A 20,139-nucleotide genomic window follows, 5' to 3' on the forward strand; every position below is an offset into this window, starting at 1 on the left:
ACACACTCTTGAACACTTCCTCCCGCTGAAATTCGAGAGGCCCACCTCGGGTCACAGCTGCTGTGTCTCCGGAAGGAATCAGCTACTGGATTTCACCCCATCACCAACGTGAATCACCACTAACCACCTCCCTTCCTCTCACCACCACGGTGATTCCCACTCAGTCTTCCGTGCAAAATAGCTTAATGTTGAAAGTGCATGGAATCGGACAGACATCTGCGGTAGAAACATTACAAAAATAAAAATACCTCTATACAAAATGAATTGTGCCTTCATTTTAGAAACCACAAATGGTTTGTGTTCATAAACCTTTTTAATATATATTTGAGAGCTCGGAAGCAATCGGAAATTAATATTTTTCTATCTTTGAATCAGCCTCCCGCCCTTGGCTGTTCATGGTAGCAAACTGTAAGGTTCAAGAAACTTAGCTTCAAACACTCCAAGTTCCGGTTCCAGGAACTCTCTCTTCTGGTCGTGAGCCGAGCGCTGGCATACTCCTTCCAGCTCAGTGGGCTATGAGATTTGCTGGGCATACAAACAAGTGGGTCTTTCAACAGGATGGTTTTGAGAGTCGGGCATTAACAAAGAAATGACAAACCCCAAGTGACAGCGTGCCGCGTCCCACGGAAGGTCTGGAATGTATGGCTGTGAACTACGAGCTCCACCGCATCTGGATCAGCACCCGTTTCGACGTCAGTCTCTCCCTCCTTCCCAAGCGCCACACCGAGCGTGTCGGCGTCCATGCAACACCACACACACAGGACCCGTTTTCCGTGAGTGTTACCTTTTTGGTCCCCATTTTGTATGGAATGATATTTTTCAAGTATGATGGTCTGTAGGACATTTCACGTTTAATATTTCATTGCTCATTCTCTGAATGCATCAATACAAGGAGAAGAATATTGCATTCTTGTTTTCTCGCTTCTGCTGTAAAAACAACAATAAACAAACCTGAAAAAACAGTTTCCATTCTTCCAATTGGTCTAGAAAAAGGGGTGGGGTGTCTGCCATCACAGCCCCGCACCCCCGGCAGGGGAAGGCCCCTGCTCCAGCAGAAGTCGGTGGCTCTTCCTCTCTTTGCAGCAAAAGCTGCCTAAGCAACGCCCCCCTCTGGCCCAGAGAAGACACTTGAGGACAACATTCCCATTTTGCACTTGCCGCCGGAGACTTCACCGTCACCGACCACCTCATTTCTCAGGATGCCGCGAAACAGAAGGACAAACTGCACCCAGAAGTCCTTCTGACCTCCGTGTCCGCGAGAGACGGGACACACGCCACGTCCTGGGACTGCAGCTCAGGGCGGCAAAGATGCTCAAACAGCGGCCCCTGCATCTCGCCTTCTGGAGGGCAGGGCTGCCTCCCAGGAAGAGGATGCCCAGCAGCCGGGCCCGTGGCCAAAGACCAGGATGGCTCTTCCTTCCAGTGTAAGAAAAGACAGCCGGTGGCTGCCGGCGCGGGGACGCGTGGGGGGAGGGAGCGAGGGGCGGACGCTAGGCCGGTGTCCAGAACAGCTCCCCGCGGGCAGAGCTCGGCTTTAGTCGTCTTCCCGGCACATGGGCAGGTTGACAAAGGTGAAGACGTTAAACTCGATCATGATGGAGAAGCACAGGAAGATGGCGTAGAGGACCAGCACGTAGACGCCCAGCTTCCAGTCCAGTCTCCATTTGTTGAGGTGGATGCCCAGGACCTGGCGGGAGAGAGGGTGAGGGCTGGGCTCGGGGCAGAGAGATACGTACAAAGGGCCTTTGGACTGGGAAACGCCACACAGACCAGAACCCCCATGTCCCCCACAGCGTGGGCTGGAGCAGCGGGTGCTGCCCGGCATAGCCTTGTTTGATCAGTGCGAGCCCTGCCGGCTTCAGACGTGTGCATGGCCAGGCGAGACCCGGGCCCAGCCCTGGGGGGGGGACACACGCCAGCTGCCCTCAGGGAACAGGCCCTCCCCACCCAGACCTTCTCTAGCATCAGCTAGGGTCTTCGCCAGGCCCTCCCTTTGCTTCAGAACTTGGTAGCCTCGGCCCTCTTCAGCGAAACGTCCAAGGCTGCTGTTGGCCTACAGTCTGGCAAACTTCAGCTTGGACCTCCTTCTCCTACGTGTGTGTGTGTGTGTGTGTGTGTGTGTGTGGTGTGTGTGTGTGTGTGTTTGAGGGACCGTTTGGAACACACCCTCATTCTGAATCCTTCCCAGACTCTCCACACCTCCCTTTACTACCTTCGCTCTGACCCTGAATCGAGGCTCCTCACGGTGGGATCATAGTCACCGCATCAGAGCAACGTCACGGGCCCTACAGACATGGACCACGCCGGGCTCCACGCTTTGCCACTTCCTAACCGCGTGACCTTGGGCAGGTCACTCGCCCCTGAGCCTTGCTCTTCACCCGGTGTTTGTAAGGACTGACACATCAGCAGAAGTAAAGAGCTGAGCACAGTCCTGGGAACATGGAGTATAGAAACCGAGTTTTACTGCGTGCCAGTCCCCAGGCCTGGCCACATGCCCCCATCTGCCAGCTCTGACGAGCTGGGGGAGGACGTCTCTCCTAGGGAGAGACCGACTTCTTTTCCTCTGGTGACTTCTTAGCTGTCCAGGGAAGAGTGCAGTGGTGGGTGCCAACATTCTTCTCACTTTTGTTTTGTCAATTCTCATTGGAGGATATTTTTTTTTCTTTTGATTTTTTTAGAGAGGGGAAGAGAGCAAAGGAGGGAGAGCGAGAGAAACATCGATGTGAGAGAGACACATCGACTGGTTGCCTCCTGCACAAGCCCTGAGTGGGGCCGGGGATGGAATCTGCAACCCAGGTATGTGCCCTTGACCAGGGATCACGCCCCGTGCATGGGCCGACACTCTAACCACTGAGCAACACCAACCAGGGCAGTTCCCAACCTTATTGGCACGGATTGTGTGTGGGGTATCTGAATTTCTCTGTTTCCTCAGCTTTGCCCCTCACTGCCAGGGGGGAAGAAAGAAGGGTTTCAGAGACACACAGTGACCGGGTAGATCCGATGCAATGAAACATGAGGCTTTTTTTTTTCTTTTTAAATGTAAAAACTCACGGTGAGCGCCACGGAGCCCAGCAACAACACCACGGAGTAGACCAGGCCCCGGCTGTTGATCTTCACCTGCAGAGAAACACACACAGGCCTGACTCCCCGGGCTGCTCAGGGCCCGTCCATCTGCAAGCCCTGCTCCCTCCCTCCCCCACCTGGGAGGCCTGTTCCAGGTGAGCAGGCGGCGTGGACCACCAGCTAACTGTGGGTTCAAGTCTGGACTCTGCTTGTCTGAGGAAAGGACCAGGAGGGGACAGGCCGGGCAGGGGCTGAGATACGGGGCAGAAGCACCGAGGAGAGCCGGGCTCACGGGGCTTCCCCTGCAGGCACCCCTCAGGCTGCTCTGGAAGCCTTCATAGAAAGTGGGCACTGGGGTGCCAAGGAGAAGGGGGGAGTGTGGCTCCCAGAGCCCCCGGCTGGGAAAGGCCCACGGCACCATCATTCCCGTGACACGCACGTGCCTGGCGTCTGGCTCGCTTGCTAAGGAGGCGCGAGGAACTTACCGTGGATCCGTAATTGATAACCATGGTCTGCAGACCCCACGGTATGCCGAGTCCCACGAGGATGTCGAACACGTTGCTCCCTATGGTGTTAGAGACCGCCATGTCGCCAAGGCCTGGAGGGGGCAATGGCCACGTGTCATTCGCCAGGAGCAGGTCACGGGAAATCCCTGTTCTTCCCCTTACCTGCTCTATCAGAGCCGTCCCCTAACAGGAATGGCTTCTTCACAGACCCCACGTTTCTAAACCCTTTTTCTGAGATCCAAGGCCCACTCCCTCCAGAAGCCCACAGGGGCCTGGGGTGGGCTGAATGGTGAGTCCCACGGTTCTTATGTTGGAGTCCTCACCCCTAGGGCCTCAGAATGGGAATGGTTTATAGACAGGGACTTTGCAGAGATAACCAAGGTGAGGTCACAAGCGTGGGCCCTAATCCAATATGACTGGTTCCTTAGAAAAAGGGGAAACGTGGACACAGACAGTGCAGGGAGAACATCTACAAGCCAAAGACAGGGGCCTGGGACAAACGCTCCCTCGCAGCCCCCAGCGAAGGGCAGGCACCAGCCGGTCAGGTGGGAGGTGTAACGAGGGTGGGAGGAGAGGACGGGGCCTCTCAGGCTTGGCCGGCTGCCCGCGCTGCACAGGCTGCCCTTGGAGAATCTCTGGCAGCGCTCGCTTCCAAATGTGAGGAACGCACAACCCACTTTCCCTCTCTCCAGGGCCAACCTCCCTGCTGGGCGCCTCTCTCCTCCCCTGTCTGCTCTGAGATTTCCCTCCATATTCACACTCCCGCCCCCCATACTTGCCAACTTTCATCCAGGGAGGGAGACCTGTGGAGACGAGCTGGAAAGCTGCAGTAAACAAAGGCTGGCTCTTTGGTCCTGCCCGCAAAGAGCAAGCACCCTGGTCCTGCTCACCTGGCTCACCCCACGGAGCTGGGTAAGCCCCAAGAAAAAGGACCACACGAACCAAAACATTGTACAAGTTCTAGAACTTCGAAGAAGCAGAGGAAAACAGCTGGAGGTATAGGACACCCCCACCCTGCCTTCCTGCGACCAGAACATTCCTCGTTACTACCCCGTTTGCTAGAAGAAGTCTGGGCTTTTAGCCCGGCAGGCGTGGCTCAGTGGTTGAGCATCGACCTATGAACCAGGAGGTCACGGTTTGATTCCCAGTCATGGCACATGCCCGGGTTGTGGGCTCGATCCCCAGTAGGGGGCGTGCAGGAGGCAGCCGATCAATGATTCTTCCTCATCATTGATGTTTCTATCTCTCCCTCTCCCTTCCTCTTGTTGAAATCAATTAAAAAAATTTTTTTTAAAGGAAGACGCCTGGGCTTCAGCCCTGTGCAATCTCACATTAGGGATTTCAGAACAAGTTCATTTTCACAGAGCTGCACGCACACAGATGTGCCTCGAGGGCTGGAGTTCATCCGGGGAGCATTCTCCCCACGGGTGGAGCCCAACACGTGCTTTCCAGACGTCACAGTTTCCTCCACGGCTGAGCTGAACTGCACGTCCTAAGAGCTGTGAACTGTCACGGGGGCGGGGGTGAGGGGCCGCATGGTGATGCCGATGGTGCGGGGGGCCGAGGCGCGATGGGTACCTTGTCTCGCCACAATTAAGCTGGCCATGCAGTCTGGAACGCTCGTGCCCGCCGCCAGGAAAGTGATGCCCATGATGACGTCGGGGATCCCAAACGTGTACCCGATAATAGTCACCTGCAGAAGGGGGAGCGTTGCTTATCTTGAGTGCTTTTCACCTGAACACAGTCCTGCTGTGGCCAATGAAAAAACCCGGAATAGGGTTTTGTTTCAGAAACATCTTATCCGTGTTCTTCCCGCCTCCCCCGCCCCCATTATAGGAGTAATATGCATTTTGGGGACCGTCACCAGGGTGGCAGGACGTCCTCTCCTCGGAGCGCAGGGCAGAGCACACACTGACCGGCCTGCTCCGGCTGTGCAGGAAGAGACACGCTGAGGAGGGCTGACCCACCAGGGCTTAACCGCGTGGCCGTGACGGTCTTCGCAAGCACAGCAGGCTGTGGCTGGTGTGTTTTTAAGGTCATACCAGACATCACACACACAGGGGCCAGGGTTATCTTTGCATTCCTGGGATGCCTCCATTTTCTTTGTCCAATCATCTTACTACCTGGCTAAGAACTTGAAGGATGGAAGGACTAAGAAAGGAAGGGTATGCATGTGTGTGTACGTGTGTGTGTGCGTGTGCATGTGCGTACACTCTGTCTAGGTGTTCAGGAGCAAAGATGCTACCAACTGTCACTTTGCCCTGGGCACAGCCCTGGGACCTCCTATCCTTCCAGATGCTCAGTCTTCTCTTGTCCTCAGTCTCCCCAGCTGTGCCAGGGTGCCAGCTGGGATGATCCATTTAGAATGTCCCTGCATTTTGACATGGTCAATAATTTGTTTCCCCCAAAGGGCTGGCATGTCTTGCTTGGGTGGAAATTAGGCTAACATGTGGCCCTGGCCGGATGGCTCAGTTGGTTGGAGCATCATCTCAACACCAAAAGGTCATAGGTTTGATTCTCGGTCAGGGCACAGGCCCAGGTTGCGGGTTTGATCTCTGGTTGGGGTGTGTATGGGAGGCAACTGATAGAGGTTTCTCTCTCACATTGGTGTTTCTCTCTCTCTCTCAAAAAAAAAAATCAATAAAAAATATATATCCTCAGGTGAGGATAAAAAAAAAAAAGAAAGTAGGCTAATCCCTGGCACTCCACTATTGTCTGTAGTAGAAATTCCCCCAAACGGGGGTCAGCTGGAGTTCACAGCCACAGGGAGAGGCCTGAGCAAGGAGGGTCCTCGGACTCCTGCCAGGCCGTTTGCTAAGACTCTGCTTTAAGGCGTGGGGGTGGGGCAGGCTAGAAGGGTCAATGGGTAGAGAGGGGACATATGTAATACTTTTAACAATAAAGATTTAATTTAAAAAAAGAAGTGGGGGTGGTAGAGTTACTAAGTGTCCAAACTCATTGCTAATTAGAACTGATTTAATAATACTGTTATTTTCAGTAATTAGAGAAGAGAAAATTTCACACATTTGTTAATTTCATCTCCCCTAATTCTCATACCCACTCAAATATCATGAAATGCTTTTTTTTGTTTGTTGTTTTTTTTACTGCAATGTTGTTTGGGGAATGCATTTTAGTAAGAGGTATCACTGGATTAAAAAAAAATCAAATGTAAAGATGGGCTGACACATACACAGGCGCACACATGAGCACAAACACACATACACATTAGCACACATGCACACAGGTGCATGCGTGCACACACACACACACACACACACACACACACACACCCCAGCATCTATTTCGCCTGCATCTGACCAAGCATGGAGCAGCTGTGTTGGCTGTGTCTCATGGTGCAAACAGCTGATACCCATGGTTATGAGCAGTTTTCTCTGCTGCCAGCTCAGAGCATGGCGCCTGCACAGAGGCTTCTCCTCCCCGCGTCACCTTGTCAGACAGTGAGGACCTTCCCCGTTTTGGAGAGGGGGCTATGGTTCAGAGAGGTTGGCCACCTCCCTAAGTCTCATGGAAGCTAAGTGGCACAACTAGGGTTCAAATCCGCTGCCATGTGACCCCCTCAGCCCACCTTTCCCCACCTCGCTGCTCCCCTTGGAAAAAGGGAGCAGTGGCCCGTCTGCCCCAAAACCAAAACTCGCTTGCCCTTCCTGCAGCAGGCATCAGGTGTGAGGAGGAGAGTGAACGCTGACAGTGAGCTTCACAACAGAAATGCAGCCATCCTGTACCACATCTGCTCTCTGTGCGCTCCATGCGGAAGGAGGAGGAGGGTGGGAGGAGGGGGAAGAGGAGGAGGAGGAGGAGGAGAGGTGGGGGGGGGGGAAGGAAAAAGAAGAGATGGAGGAGGGAAAAGAAAGGAAGGATCCTACAGGGGGTCCTTCTTGGCCCAGCCCAGCCAGTGAAGGTTTGTACCGAGAGCTGTGATGCGTGGCCGGGGGAGCTGCCCAGGAGCTATGCCAGGGCCTCTCCACCTGCAAAACTTCAGCCCAAACGGCACTGAAAATTCCAGCAATAAACTGAGAGGCAGTTCAGGATAGTGGGTTGAGATCATAAACTCAGGAGAACAATAAACCAGGGCTCTAATCCCAACCTAGAACTCACGAATGATGTAACTAATTGTGTATTAGATGCTAATTGTGTAACTAACTGGGCAAATTACTCAATCTCTACACCTCAGTTTCCTCATCTGTAAATGGGCATAATAAAAACGGTCGTTATGAGGACTAAAAGAGTTTATATACAGTTTATACATGGGCCTGAACACAGAAGGGGGACAGGAACATCCCTTGGCAAGGGGCATAGAAGGGCTGCCTGTATTCATCTCCCACTGACTCCAGTCTCCCTCACATTCCCCCGGGACTCCAGAAAGGATGGGGGCCTAGTGATGAGCCCTCTAGAGCTCTTCACAGTGACATCTTCAAGGGATCAGGCCCAGTCCTTGACTCCCAGTCCACGCCACCCCCGCCATATTATCTGCCCATCCTGCCAGGTGCAAAGGCTCATCTCCATCCCCCCGTGCCTGCATTGTGTGAAGTGCCATACTGTATCTGTCTGGGCATCCCTGGTGCATAGCTCAGCAGCATGCACCTCTGCCATTACCCCTTCTCACTGAGAATAAGCCACGGTCAGGGGGGTGGCAGCTTGCCCAACGTGGCACAGCAGTGCTCGAGTTCGCTCTCCCCCCTCTAGCAGGTGCTGGGCAGGGGCTATCTGTCCGGCCCACCCGGCTCCCGCCACTCACCAGCCACACCATTAGGTAGGAGAAGACGGCGATCCACAGCGTGGCCGTGAGGAAGGTGACCATGAAGAACTTCTCCCAGCGGGGCTTGCTGCAGTTGGGGATGGTGACGCCCAGGAGGAAGATGAGCGGCCAGGTGAACACCCACTTGGCTTTGTCCCCTCTCGCCTCTGCAGGGGGATGGGACGGAGCAAGCAGGGAGGAGACAGAAGCACACGCTGGGGGTTACATGCCTGTCCATCTACCCGTCTGTCATTTTTTCAAGTCAAACAAGAGAATGCTACCAAAGTGAGCAGCTGATCTCCCAGAATCACATACCTCCATCAGGTCACCCCCAAAGTGATCTTAATAACACAATTCACCAAGTATTTGTGAATCGAATAACTTCAGTCAGTCCAAATCCCTCAGAGTAAGGACAGTGAGACCCAGAGTGGGAACAGACTTGCCCAGATAGCGGGAATGGGGATGTGGAATTTGGATGGGCTTGGGAATCAGACAGACCTGGGTTGGCATTCAAATGGCCTGGAGAAATCTCATCAACTCTACTTCCTCCTCTGAAAACAACAGCTGCAGTAACAACAACACAACAATCAATGCATGGAACACGTGCTCTGTGCACCAGGCACAGCTCTAAGTTCTTTGTATTCGGTAGTTTCTTCATCTGTGCAATGGAACATTTCTCTCTTTCTTGGTTGTTGCAGGAAGGACATGGCACAATGTACAGAACACACTCCCATGTACATGAAACACGCAGCAAAGGGAGAGACTAGCCTGGCACACAGTAGGTACTCTGGACATGTCAGCTCCTTTGCTCCAAGGTCACATACTCAGCCCGCGGCAGGTGCAAGATGAAATTGTGGGTGTCCGGGCTGGCGGGTATGACCTTACTGGCTCCTACCAAGGGAATCCACAAACGATTCACCCAAGGAAAAGCAGCCTCCATACACCGCAAGTACAAGCGTAGTGTACTTAACAAGCCACTGGGTACGGTGTGCACATGCAGGCTCAAAACCAGCGCGTGGGTGATGCACTGAAATGCAGAGGGGGGACCTAGGAAAATTCTCTGCTCCACAGAGGCAGTGAGAACACCGGCCAAAATGGTCACAATCGGCCCTTTTCAGAACTCTGGGAACTAACCAAAGGCTTGTAGCAATCCAGGGAGTGTCTCCTTAAGAATACTGACTGGATCTCAGTAAGAACAGTGAGCTTTGTGAAACTTTAACTTGACCTGTTTCCATTCCCTCACCAGCTCTGCAGAAGCCTTGAAGATAGCAGCCTGGCGCCCCACCGGAGGGTGCAGGAGAAGGATGGAGATCCTTCTGGGTCCATTCCCAGAGAACAGGTGTTACTAGACCTGCCTGGTGCAATCTTGGAAGATCCTGCTTCCAAGGGGGTCCTTTTACCTGAACCGAGCGCAGGCAACGTGAATAGCCTTTTCCTTCGGGCATTTGTTGGAAACAGTCAGAGGCCATTGCTGAGCATCACGCTTCTGAAGGTGGTGGGTAACAGGACAGACAATACGTGAACCAAAAATCATACAAGGAAAAGCTGGGGCATGTGGTATCTATAGAGGCTTCGCAAAGCTCCTACGGATTTCTGGGAATCTGGAACCCACAAGCACGTGCAGGGCTGTGCTGCGGATTATTCGAATGCTCAGGAAAGGCTTGAGAGTGCTCTGAGCTTTCACCCCGACCTAATGTCGAGGCTCTGAGCAAGCAAGAAGCGAAGGCCGCGGTGGGGTTGTAAACCGTCTGCTTGAGTGTTGAAGATCGGCCCTCAAATACACAGAACCCATCAGAGACTCGCTGGATTCAAACACTGGGTTAAGCAGGCATTTTAGTGGCCACACGCAACAAAAAATACTGGCTTTACAGGATTATTTGAGCAAAGTCACCATACAAAAGACAACGATAAATAGTAACAATAAGCAGACTTGAAGGGAGAAGAGTATGTTTTCTAGAGTTGTCCAATTATATTATTTTAAATGGCCAGATTCCAACAACAATTTAGGAGACATGCCAAGAAACAAGAAAGTACAGCCCATACACAGGAAAAACAGCAGTCATAAAGAACTATCTCTGAGGAATTCAAGACATTGGATTTACTAGACAAAGACTTTAAATCAGACATTTTAAAACATGCACAAAGAAGTTTTTTAAATGCCTAAAAATGAAAGGAAAGTATGAGAATAATTTATCACCATAGAATATCAGAATAAAAAAGTAAAGAGTATGAAAAAGAGCCAAAAAAAAAAGATTCTGGAGTTGAAAAGCACAATAACTAAAATGAAAAATTCATGAGAGAGGCCCAGCAGTAGATTTGAGTAGGAAGAAGAAAAATGTCATTAGCCTTGAAGTAGGTCAATGAGATTATCTTGTCTCAGGAACAGAAAGAAAAAGAATAAAAAGAAATGAGCTGTGTCTCGGAGGCCTATGGCACACCATCAAACATGACAACACAGGCATAATGAGGGTGCCAGGCAGAGGGGAGAGAGAATAAGGGGAAGGAAGAACATCTGAAGAACTCATATTAAAAAACTTTCCAAATCTGATGGAAAACATTAATATATACTTTCAGGAATACACATTCATCTCTAATTCACATGGAACCCTCTCCAGATTAAATGATGTTACATCATAAAACAAGCATCAATAAGTTTAAAAGGATTTAAATCATGCCTAGTATGTTCTACAATCATTCCACAATGGAAAGAAATTAGAAATCAGTAACAGAAGAGAAATTGGAAGATTCACAAATATGTGGAAGTTAAATAACACACTCCTCAATAACCAATGGGTCAAAGAAGAAATCACAAGGGAAATTAGAAAATACTTTGAGATGAATGAAAATGAAAACACCATATACCCAAACCTTTGGGATGAAGTTAAAGTAGTACTTAGAACTTTATAGCTACAAATGACTATATTAAAGATCGTAAACCAGCGACCCAATTTCTTCCTCAAGAAACAAAAATGGTAGAGCAACTGAATCCAAAGAAAACAGAAAGAAGGAAATAATTAAGATTGAAGTGGAAATAAGTGAAAAAGAAAATTAAAAAATGAAACAATCAATGAAACTAGAAGTTGGTTGTTTAAAAAGATCAACACAATTGACAAAACTTTAGCTAAAATGACCAAGCAAAAAAAGAGAAAAGACTCAAATGATTAAAATCAGGAATGAAAGAGGGTCATCACCATGAACCTCACAGAACTAAAACGAATTATTAAGGAATATGATGAACAATTGTGCCCAAGAAATTAGATAACGTAGGTACAACAAACAAAATTCTACAAAGGCAGAAACTTACCCAAACTGACTAAAAAAGATAGAAAAGCTGGGTAGATTTATAATAAGAGATTGACATAGTAATAAAAAAAAACTTCCTTTAAAGTAAAGCCAGGACCAGATGTCTTCATGTTGATTTCTACCAAATGTTTAAAGGAGAATCAGCATGAACCCTTCAAATATTCTTCCAAAAGATAGGAGAGAGAACATTTCCAAGTGCTCTCTATGAAGCCACTGTTACACTGATATCAAAGCCAGACACCAAGAGAAGAGAAAACTGTAAGACCAATCTCCCTTATGATTACAGATGCAAAAATCCTTAACAAAATTCTGGTAAACTGAATCAAATAACATATAAAAATTATTATACACCTGGACTAAGAGGGACTTATCACAGGAATACAAGCTTGGTTCAGCATATGAAATTTAACCCATCCAATATATACCAGGGCAACAGAATAAAGGACAAAACTGCCATCATGTCCATTGAGGCAAAAAAAGGCATTTGACAAAATCTAACGCCTTTTCATCATGAAATACTCAATAATCTAGAAATAGAAGATAATTTCCTCAACTCGGTAAAGGGCATCTACAATGAACCCACAGTTAATATCATACTTAATGATGAAAGACTGAAAGACCAGGTCAACATTGTGTGGAAGGTTTAGCTGAGGAAACTAGGCAAGAAAAAAAAGTAAAAGTAATTCAGATTAGAAAGAAAGAAGGAAAAGTATCCCTATTTGTAGCTGGCATGATCTTATAAAAGAAAATTTCAAGTAATACACACACAAAATAATTACAACTAAAAAGAAGTTCAGCCAAGTTGCAAGATACAAGATCAATGTACAAAATTCAGGTATACTTCTATACAATAGCAATGAACAATCCAAAAGTGAAATTAAAGAGATAATTTACCATAGCATCAAAAAGAAAAAAATGTTTATCAATCAATGCAACAAGAGAAGTACATGATTTCTATGTTGAAAATTATCAAACGTCATTGAAGGAAGTTCAAGACAGATTAAATACATGGAAAGACGTACTATACAGGGATCGAAAGATTTAATGTTAAGATGGAAATATTTCCCAAACTGATCTACAGATTCAATGTAACCCCTATTAAAATTCCAGCTGATTTTTTTTTTGCAGAAATTGATAAGCTGATTCTAGTATTATTATGAAAATGCAAGGGAACTGGAATAGCCAAACCCATCTTGAAAAAAGAACAAAGATGGGAGCTCTCTGGCTTACACCTGCCTGAATTGGGTTTCTCTAGCATTAAGAGAGTCTGAACTAATTCATGGTTTCAATGGTTACAGGGTCTGGGGCTACTGGGGGGATGGAACAAGGTTTACACCAAGGGACATCGCCCCAACACCACCAGGAGCCTCTTGGACCCCCCATCCATTCCTTCAAGTGCAATGTCAGAGACATCTGAGAAATGCTCCTATCATGGGCTCTGAGAAACACGCAAACATAAGCAAGAGGAAAACGGGGCTGCTCTTGTTCTTTCACTGAGCTTTCAGATTTCTCTTTTGAAGTGGAAAATGACAATTTAATATGTAAAAAAATCTTTAAAATGAACTGTAGCAAAACAGATGACTAATCATTGTGAAGGATAAATTATGAACAGATGCAGCTGCTTGTGAAAAACTTCAAACCAATTAACTTGGACAGTCAACTAACTAGACAGTCCAATGAAGGGCGTGGTTAACTTAAGGCGTGTGGGGATGTATGTGTCACTGGACGTTGTCAAGTAGATACTCACGGACCCTGGACGTAGGAGTGATCTAGAGAGTATAGCTCCAGACCAGTGGTTCTCAAACCTGAATATAAATCGGAACCCCCCTGGAGAGCTTGTCAGAGCCCCAGATCTAATGATTTGGCAGGTGAAATTGGGCGGTGCGGGGGCAAGAATTTGCAATTTCTAATAGGATCCCAGGTCCTGGTAATGCTATTGTCTTAGAACCACTTTTGGAGAATCACCAGTCTAGATGAACTCCATTTAAAAATAATATAGCCCTAACCGGTTTGGCTCAGTGGATAGAGCGTCGGCCTACAGACTGAAGGGTCTCAGGTTCGATTCCAGTCAAGGGCATGTACCTTGGTTGTGGGCACCTCCCCAGTGGGGGGTGTGCAGGAGGCAGCTGATCGATGTTTCTCTCTCATCGATGTTTCTAACTATCCCTCTCCCTTCCTCTCTGTAAAAAAATCAATAAAATATGTTTTTTTAAAAAATAAAAACAATATAATTAACATATCATCAAATTTACCTGCTTAAACAGACATGGTTTTTAGCAAATTAGAAAGCGGTGTAATTATCACCACTATGTAATTCTGAAGACTTCCATCACCCTCCAGGAAAACCCCCTGCCCATTAAGCTTCCTTCCCATGCCCTCTCCTCACTCAGACTCTGGCAACCACTCATCTACCTGTGTCGACAGACTTGCCTATTTTGGACATTCCATTGTGTCTGGCTTCGTTCAAATACCATATGTCTGCAAAGTGCACCCACGCTGTAGCATATATCAGTCCTGCCTTCCCTTTTATGGATGAAGAATCATCCACTTTATGGATATACCCTGTTTCGTTTATCCATTTATCACTCGCTGAATATCTGGGTTGTTTCTACTTTTGGGCTGCTATGAACACTCATGTATAAGCTTTTGTGTGTGCATTTCATTTCTCTTGGATTGATAAATGGGGGGGGGGATTGCTGTGTCATGCAGTGACTATGTTTAACTCTTCGAGGAACTGACAGTTTCCCACGTGGCTGCACCAAGAGGCAAGAACACTTGCTGTTCCTCCATCCCACTGGCAGGCTCGCTGCCTTAAACACTCAGCAAATTGGCGATGGCAGGGTGGAGCTGCTGGGTCCCTGGGTTTGCAAACCACACAGACCCAGCAGCTGGCCTCCTCCCTCCCCCTTCCTTCCTGCCGCCCCCTGAATCCCAGAGCGGGCGTCCAACTCAGCAGAGGGCCCTCTTGCCAACATCAGCATTGCGAGCAGGCAGAGGACAGCACTTTGGTGTCAGGTAGGCCCGGGTACCAGCCCTGCCCGTGGCATCTGCTCAACCTGCCTGTTGCCTCGTGAGCCCCCCACTTCCTCATTCCTGAAGTGGGGACCACGCCAGTCACTCAGCAGGGCTGTGTCAGACCCTAAGTACTAACATAAGGTGCGGAGTGCAACGCTTGATGGAGGATGTGTCTACCAAGCTACAAACTGGGGCTGACCCTCCTCTGCCTCACTATGGGACGGAAGCCACATGGGTCCCTGACCAGGTTTGCTCTAAGGTAAGTCATCTGTTAAGACCTAACTGAGAGCAGAATGCTATTGCTTTTCTCCAGGCTGCACGACAACATGGAAGTGGACATGCTGAGCTGGCCTTCAGCAGCCTCATTCCAACCTCCTTCACTAGTGTCTGCAGAGGCATCTCCCAGAATCCCTTGCAGCTGAAGTTCAGGATTCATAGTAGATTCCCCGATTTGGAGAGGAGAATTGAGGTAGGACCAGGCTACCTTTCGGCTGCTTCAGATGCATTCCTGTTAAGTCAGGGCATCCGTGCCCAAGCACTAGACAATCCCGGAGGCCTGACCAGCATCCCAGTGTCCAGTTCGTGTTGCTATGGGAGTCAGGACACAGCTGTGGCAGGGGCCTCCTGGTCCCGGCTCACAGCTCTGGTGCTGAGCTTTTAAACTCAACAGTTCGGATGCATTCTGGCTCCCTGCCCCCAGGTTCTGGCATGGTGGCAGTGCCACGCCGGTGCCGACATTACAGTGCCCTTCCCACGACTGTGTAAGGCACCTATGCCTCTGTACTTCCATTTTCTTGCATCAGAGATGGGCTACATCCTTCATCTTCTCATAACGCTAGAGACGTGTGTGTGCTCAGCCCCTCTGCCCTCAGAACCACTCTCCAGGGGCCACCAGAGCCATGCTGGTCAGCACACCTGCATGCCCGGGGTGGACACCTGACGTCTGGGTTGATGGCATTTTCTCTCTCGGGACTCTGGACCTCAGATGTAATACCAGGGAGATGTTAGGAGGTGGGAAGCGTCATGCATTGGTCTGGGGCCAGTGGAGGCCCGAGTCTGCCATCTGGACCAAACATGAATTTGCAGTCAGTCTGCAGCCAAGGAACAGATGAGATAGGCACGGATGGAGAAATGAAGAGCCAGGAAGAGGCTCGACACCACTGAGGCCTTGAGTCAGCCCCGAGCGAGTCCAACTGCTTCCCTGCTCTTGGGACGGAACGCGCCCCTATAACCGTATTTTTAAAAAGGTTCCTCTTTAGCTCGAGGCAGCTTGTGTGGGCTCCTGTTGTTGGCAGGTCAGGAGGCCTCAGGGCCCAGCTCATGTCCACTGCATGGGAGTCCTGGGCCCTTCACCTCCCACTTCCCAGCCTGCACTGCTCTGGCCTGGCTGCAGGGGTGCCATGGAGTGGATCCAGGGCAGGTGGCCCTAGGTACCTGGTTCTGTCCAGTTGAGACTGCCCTTTGGGCAAGCCCCGCCCCACTTTGGGCCTCAGTTTCCCACTTTGGAATATAAATGGTCTAAAAATGTCCAAGATCCCCTTTAATCCTAATCTTCAGAGACTGTTGCTAACCACAAGGAACTCAAAGGAAAATGTTTTCATTTAGATTATAATATATATATGAGAGAGAGAGAGAGAGAGAGAGAGAGAGAGAGAGAGAGCGCCTCTTTCTCCACGATGCTCTATTACAGTGGTTCTCAACCTTCTGACCCTTTAAATACAGTTCCTCATGTTGTGACCCAACCATAAAATTATTTTCGTTGCTACTTTTTAACTGTCATGTTGTTACTGTTATGAATTGTAATGTAAATATCTGCTATGCAGGATGGTCTTAGGTAACCCCTGTGAAAGGGTCGTTCGACCGCCAAAGGGGTCTCGACCCACAGGTTGAGAACCGCTGCTCTATAAGCTGTTTTTAGAAACCACTCATAGCCAGAAAGTGGAAAGAACCCAAATTTCCATGAGCTGATGAATAGATATATTATTCAGCCATACAAAGGCACGAAGCACTGATACACGCTACAACACGGATAAATCTTGCAAACATCATGCTACATAGCAGCCAGTCATGAAAGGCCATATGTTGAATGATTCCATTTATACGAAATGTCCAGAATTGACAAATCTAAAATAGCTTAGTGGTTGCCAGGAGATGGGATTGGGAATAATTGCTAATGGGTAGAGGGTTTCTTTTGGGGGTGGAATGATTGTGGTTCTGAAATTGATTGTGGTGATGGTTGCACAACTTCGTGAATACACAACCTTGTGAAAATCCCTCAATTGTATACTTTAAAGATATGACTTTATGGCAGGTCAATTATATCTCAATGAAGCTGCTATTCACCAATAAAAACGCTCAGCCAGTGGCTGCTCTAATTGGGCTGTAAGCTGGCACTTCAGCGAGCCACAGTGACCTATTCACAAGGTCGCACCTTTGAGACCCTGACCTTGACTTAGCCAATCTACCAAACTTGCAATTACTCCGATGGCTCCCAAGACCGAGGCAAGAACAAGGTCATTTCCACTATAAAGTGCTGGGTGTCTCGGGGACCTGGAACAGACAGGAGCTGCGTGTGGCGTTTCACCTGGAAATGAGCCCACAGCACCTGCGGTTTCTCCCGTTTCCCCCTGATGTGCTGATGAGCTGAGAGGAAGGACCCGGTGTGTGGAATTTTCTAGAGTTCCGTTTGTGCAGTACCCCCTCCCGGGGTTTAGAGACATGAAACGGGCCTCCCTCCTCCCAGCCAGGTGCTTTGGGGAACTGAGGAACACGGCGGTGGGGCGAGAGGAAGAAGCCCTAAAACTCCGGAAATTTCTGATTTCCTGTGCTGAGTTTTATTATCACAAAGGGAGACAAGATTTAGGGCTGCCATCCAAGGCCTGAGAAGAGCACGTGTGGTCCCAAGGGCCATAATTCAATGCAGTTCAACACGGTTCGCTTACCCCGGACACAAGGTGTACAAGCCAGGACAGAGGCAAGCACTTCGGCTCTGAAGGAAAGGAGCCGAGAGCACCCACTGGTTGGTGATGTGTTGTCCCCTCGGCATGCCAGGGGTCAGAATGTCAGTGTGCAAGTCCCAGCTCTGCCCCTGCTAGGTCAGTGATGGCGAACCTTTTGAGCCCGGCGTGTCAGCATTTTGAAAAACCCTAACTTAACTCTGGTGCCGTGTCACATATAGAAATTGTTTGATATTTGCAACCATAGTACAACAAAGATGTATATTTTTGCTTTTTATTTTATATATTTAAATGCCATTTAACAAAGAAAAATCAACCAAAAAAGAGTTCATGTGTCACCTCTGACACGCGTGTCATAGGTTCGCCATCACTGTGGTCGTCACGAGGACGCGGTGAGTGGACGCCTGGGAGGCAGGCCTGGTCCACAGTAAGCCCTCAGTGAGTTTTACCTCCTGTTGCTCTTCAAGAACCTCCAAGGGCCTGAATTTTTGAAAAACACACATTCACCCCAGGTTCTCCCTGAAGTGAGCTGAATATATTGTAGGTCCGGGGTACATATATATCTAAGGCCATTCGCCCGCCCCCTATGTGACCACTAAGGCCATTCGAATGCCCCCTCTGTGACCGCCGTGGGCCAGTCCGTGCCGGCATTCACAGCTCGGGGGGCTCAGGTGGGAGAGAGGCTGCCCACATGATGGCAGTGTGACTCGGGGAGTCTCACAGCCCCACCGAGCCTCAGTTTCCCTCTGTAAAATGGGGATAATGATAACGCCTCCCTCACGAGGCAGCTGCGAGGACTAAATGGAAGTGCACCCAAAGCAGCAGCCACACCGCTGTCTGTCCTCTCCCCACCCCTGCTTCTCACGGCCAGCAGGGGAAGAGGAGGAGGAAGTGACTCCTGGTTTCCAAGGGCAACCCCTGGAAACACATCCGCAGGGGCACAAAGGGAGCTTTCTGCGGGGACACACACTGGGCAGGAACTTGCAGCCCAGTCATGAGCCGGGCCCAGGAATGTCCTGGAGCCTCTGGCTTGAGGGGGAAGGTGGACCAATGGCAACAGGAGCCCTGGCCCCCGGAAGGCCTCAGGGAGGCAGAGACCCTGGGAGCTCCTGGTCCCAGCGCTTGGAAGATAGCGGCGTTCTAAGCACCCACCCCAGGAGGTAACCCACCCAGGGTCCCCTTGGGGAGCCAGATCTGATTTCCCATAACCGCTTTGGGGAGGAGCACCAAATCCTGGGCCAAGGGGAGGGGGAGGCTGGCCCTGGGTCCAACGGTCCAACCCATCCAACCCACCAAACTCGAGGTTTCAAGGAAACGGAGACGAGTGGGCCTCACAGGTGGCCACCTCACGTTACAGAGTCAGAGCTGCTACGGGCATGTCCCTTCGCTGGGTCCCTGCAGAGCCCTGGACAGCGGCAGCCTCAGGACCAGGGTTCATGGAGGTGGTGGCTGAGGCCCCATCAGGCTCCACGTCTGTAAAATGGGGACCTGCCACCCACCTCCTGGGGCTGGAGGACAGAATGGCAGGTCCTCAGTCCCACCGGGGCCAGTGCAGCTCAGTCCCGGATGGTGGCTGTAGCCCCGTCTGGCCCTCCCTGGCACCTGGGCTCCAGGCCCCGCGGAACCGAAAGCCCTTCTGTGACCGCGGCCCAGAGTCCCTGTGCGAGGCCGCATGTGGACTCGGGAGACGACGGTGCTGGCCATGTGATGGCTTGGCTGTGTGTGGTGCCCAGGGCGGTGGTCCTCTTACGAATGTGAAAGTTAAAATACAAGAGGTAGGGCAGCCTCCGTCCCCGCCCCAGAATCCTGCTCGAATGTCCAAACGGGTAACTTCACATACGTTCCTTGGGTGTAGAGAAGATCACCCCCCTTTCTCAGAGTCCAGAGCCAGGGACCAAGCTCCCACCGACTCCAGTGTGACCATCAGCCCACCAGCCCAGCCGGCTGCGCATGCCCTGTGCTCACACAGGTCCCAGCAGGTGCGCTGACGTGCTGGGGGTGTGATGTGAGGACCAAAACTCACATCCATCCCCTCAGCCGCTGGTCAGCAGAGGGAGGTCTTGGGGGCCCAAGGCCCTGTGCTGGGCCCTCTGCAACCTGAGTGAGGAGACACCTGTCACGCTCTGGGTGTGGCCTTCAGGGGAGAGGAGGCTGGGAGGTGCCGGCCAGGAGCAGCGTTCCTGACCTGGCCAGTCCCCGGACACACAGAGAGGGCTTGGAAATGCTGAGTCCCAGACCTCACCCCAGGCCGCTGGTTTCGGTTTGGGAACCAGGCCCTGAGTTTCAGGAAGAGCCCTGGGTAGGTGTGATCAGCATGCCCTGGAGGCTCCCATCCAGAACCCTCAGGAAGCCCTGGATCCCACATAGAGCCTCTGTGTTCAACAGGAAGCCCGGGGCAGAGCTGGGGGCAGGAGTATCCTGGCAGAACCCCTGACAGCACGGCCCGAGGGCCTCGCACCCTGGGAACTCACCGGGCACGGAGAACGGGGACAGGAAGGCAGCCTCCACCGGCTCTGTTTCCAAGGGTGGCGGCGGGGGG

At 50.5% G+C, this 20,139-nt stretch overlaps 1 protein-coding gene across 2 annotated transcripts in view; it reads right to left on the reverse strand.

Annotated features, from left to right (window-relative positions):
• Positions 1 to 294: 294 nt before the first annotated feature.
• Positions 295 to 20,139, reverse strand: part of SLC24A4 (solute carrier family 24 (sodium/potassium/calcium exchanger), member 4) — a 124,516-nt gene continuing 104,671 nt past the window's right edge. For both annotated transcript variants that reach the window (XM_015557673.1, XM_015557672.1), the window contains exons 11-16: positions 20,072 to 20,139; positions 8,326 to 8,492; positions 5,148 to 5,262; positions 3,549 to 3,661; positions 3,052 to 3,117; positions 295 to 1,687 (exon numbers count right to left, since the gene is read on the reverse strand). The exon at positions 20,072 to 20,139 is cut by the window's right edge and continues 140 nt beyond it. In XM_015557673.1, coding sequence (XP_015413159.1) covers positions 1,535 to 1,687; positions 3,052 to 3,117; positions 3,549 to 3,661; positions 5,148 to 5,262; positions 8,326 to 8,492; positions 20,072 to 20,139 — 682 coding nt within the window. In that variant the 3' untranslated portion in view covers positions 295 to 1,534. The remainder of the gene's footprint in view (positions 1,688 to 3,051; positions 3,118 to 3,548; positions 3,662 to 5,147; positions 5,263 to 8,325; positions 8,493 to 20,071) is intronic.

Source organism: Myotis davidii, unplaced genomic scaffold (assembly GCF_000327345.1).
Source record: "Myotis davidii unplaced genomic scaffold, ASM32734v1 scaffold449, whole genome shotgun sequence".
Lineage (NCBI taxonomy): Eukaryota > Metazoa > Chordata > Mammalia > Chiroptera > Vespertilionidae > Myotis > Myotis davidii.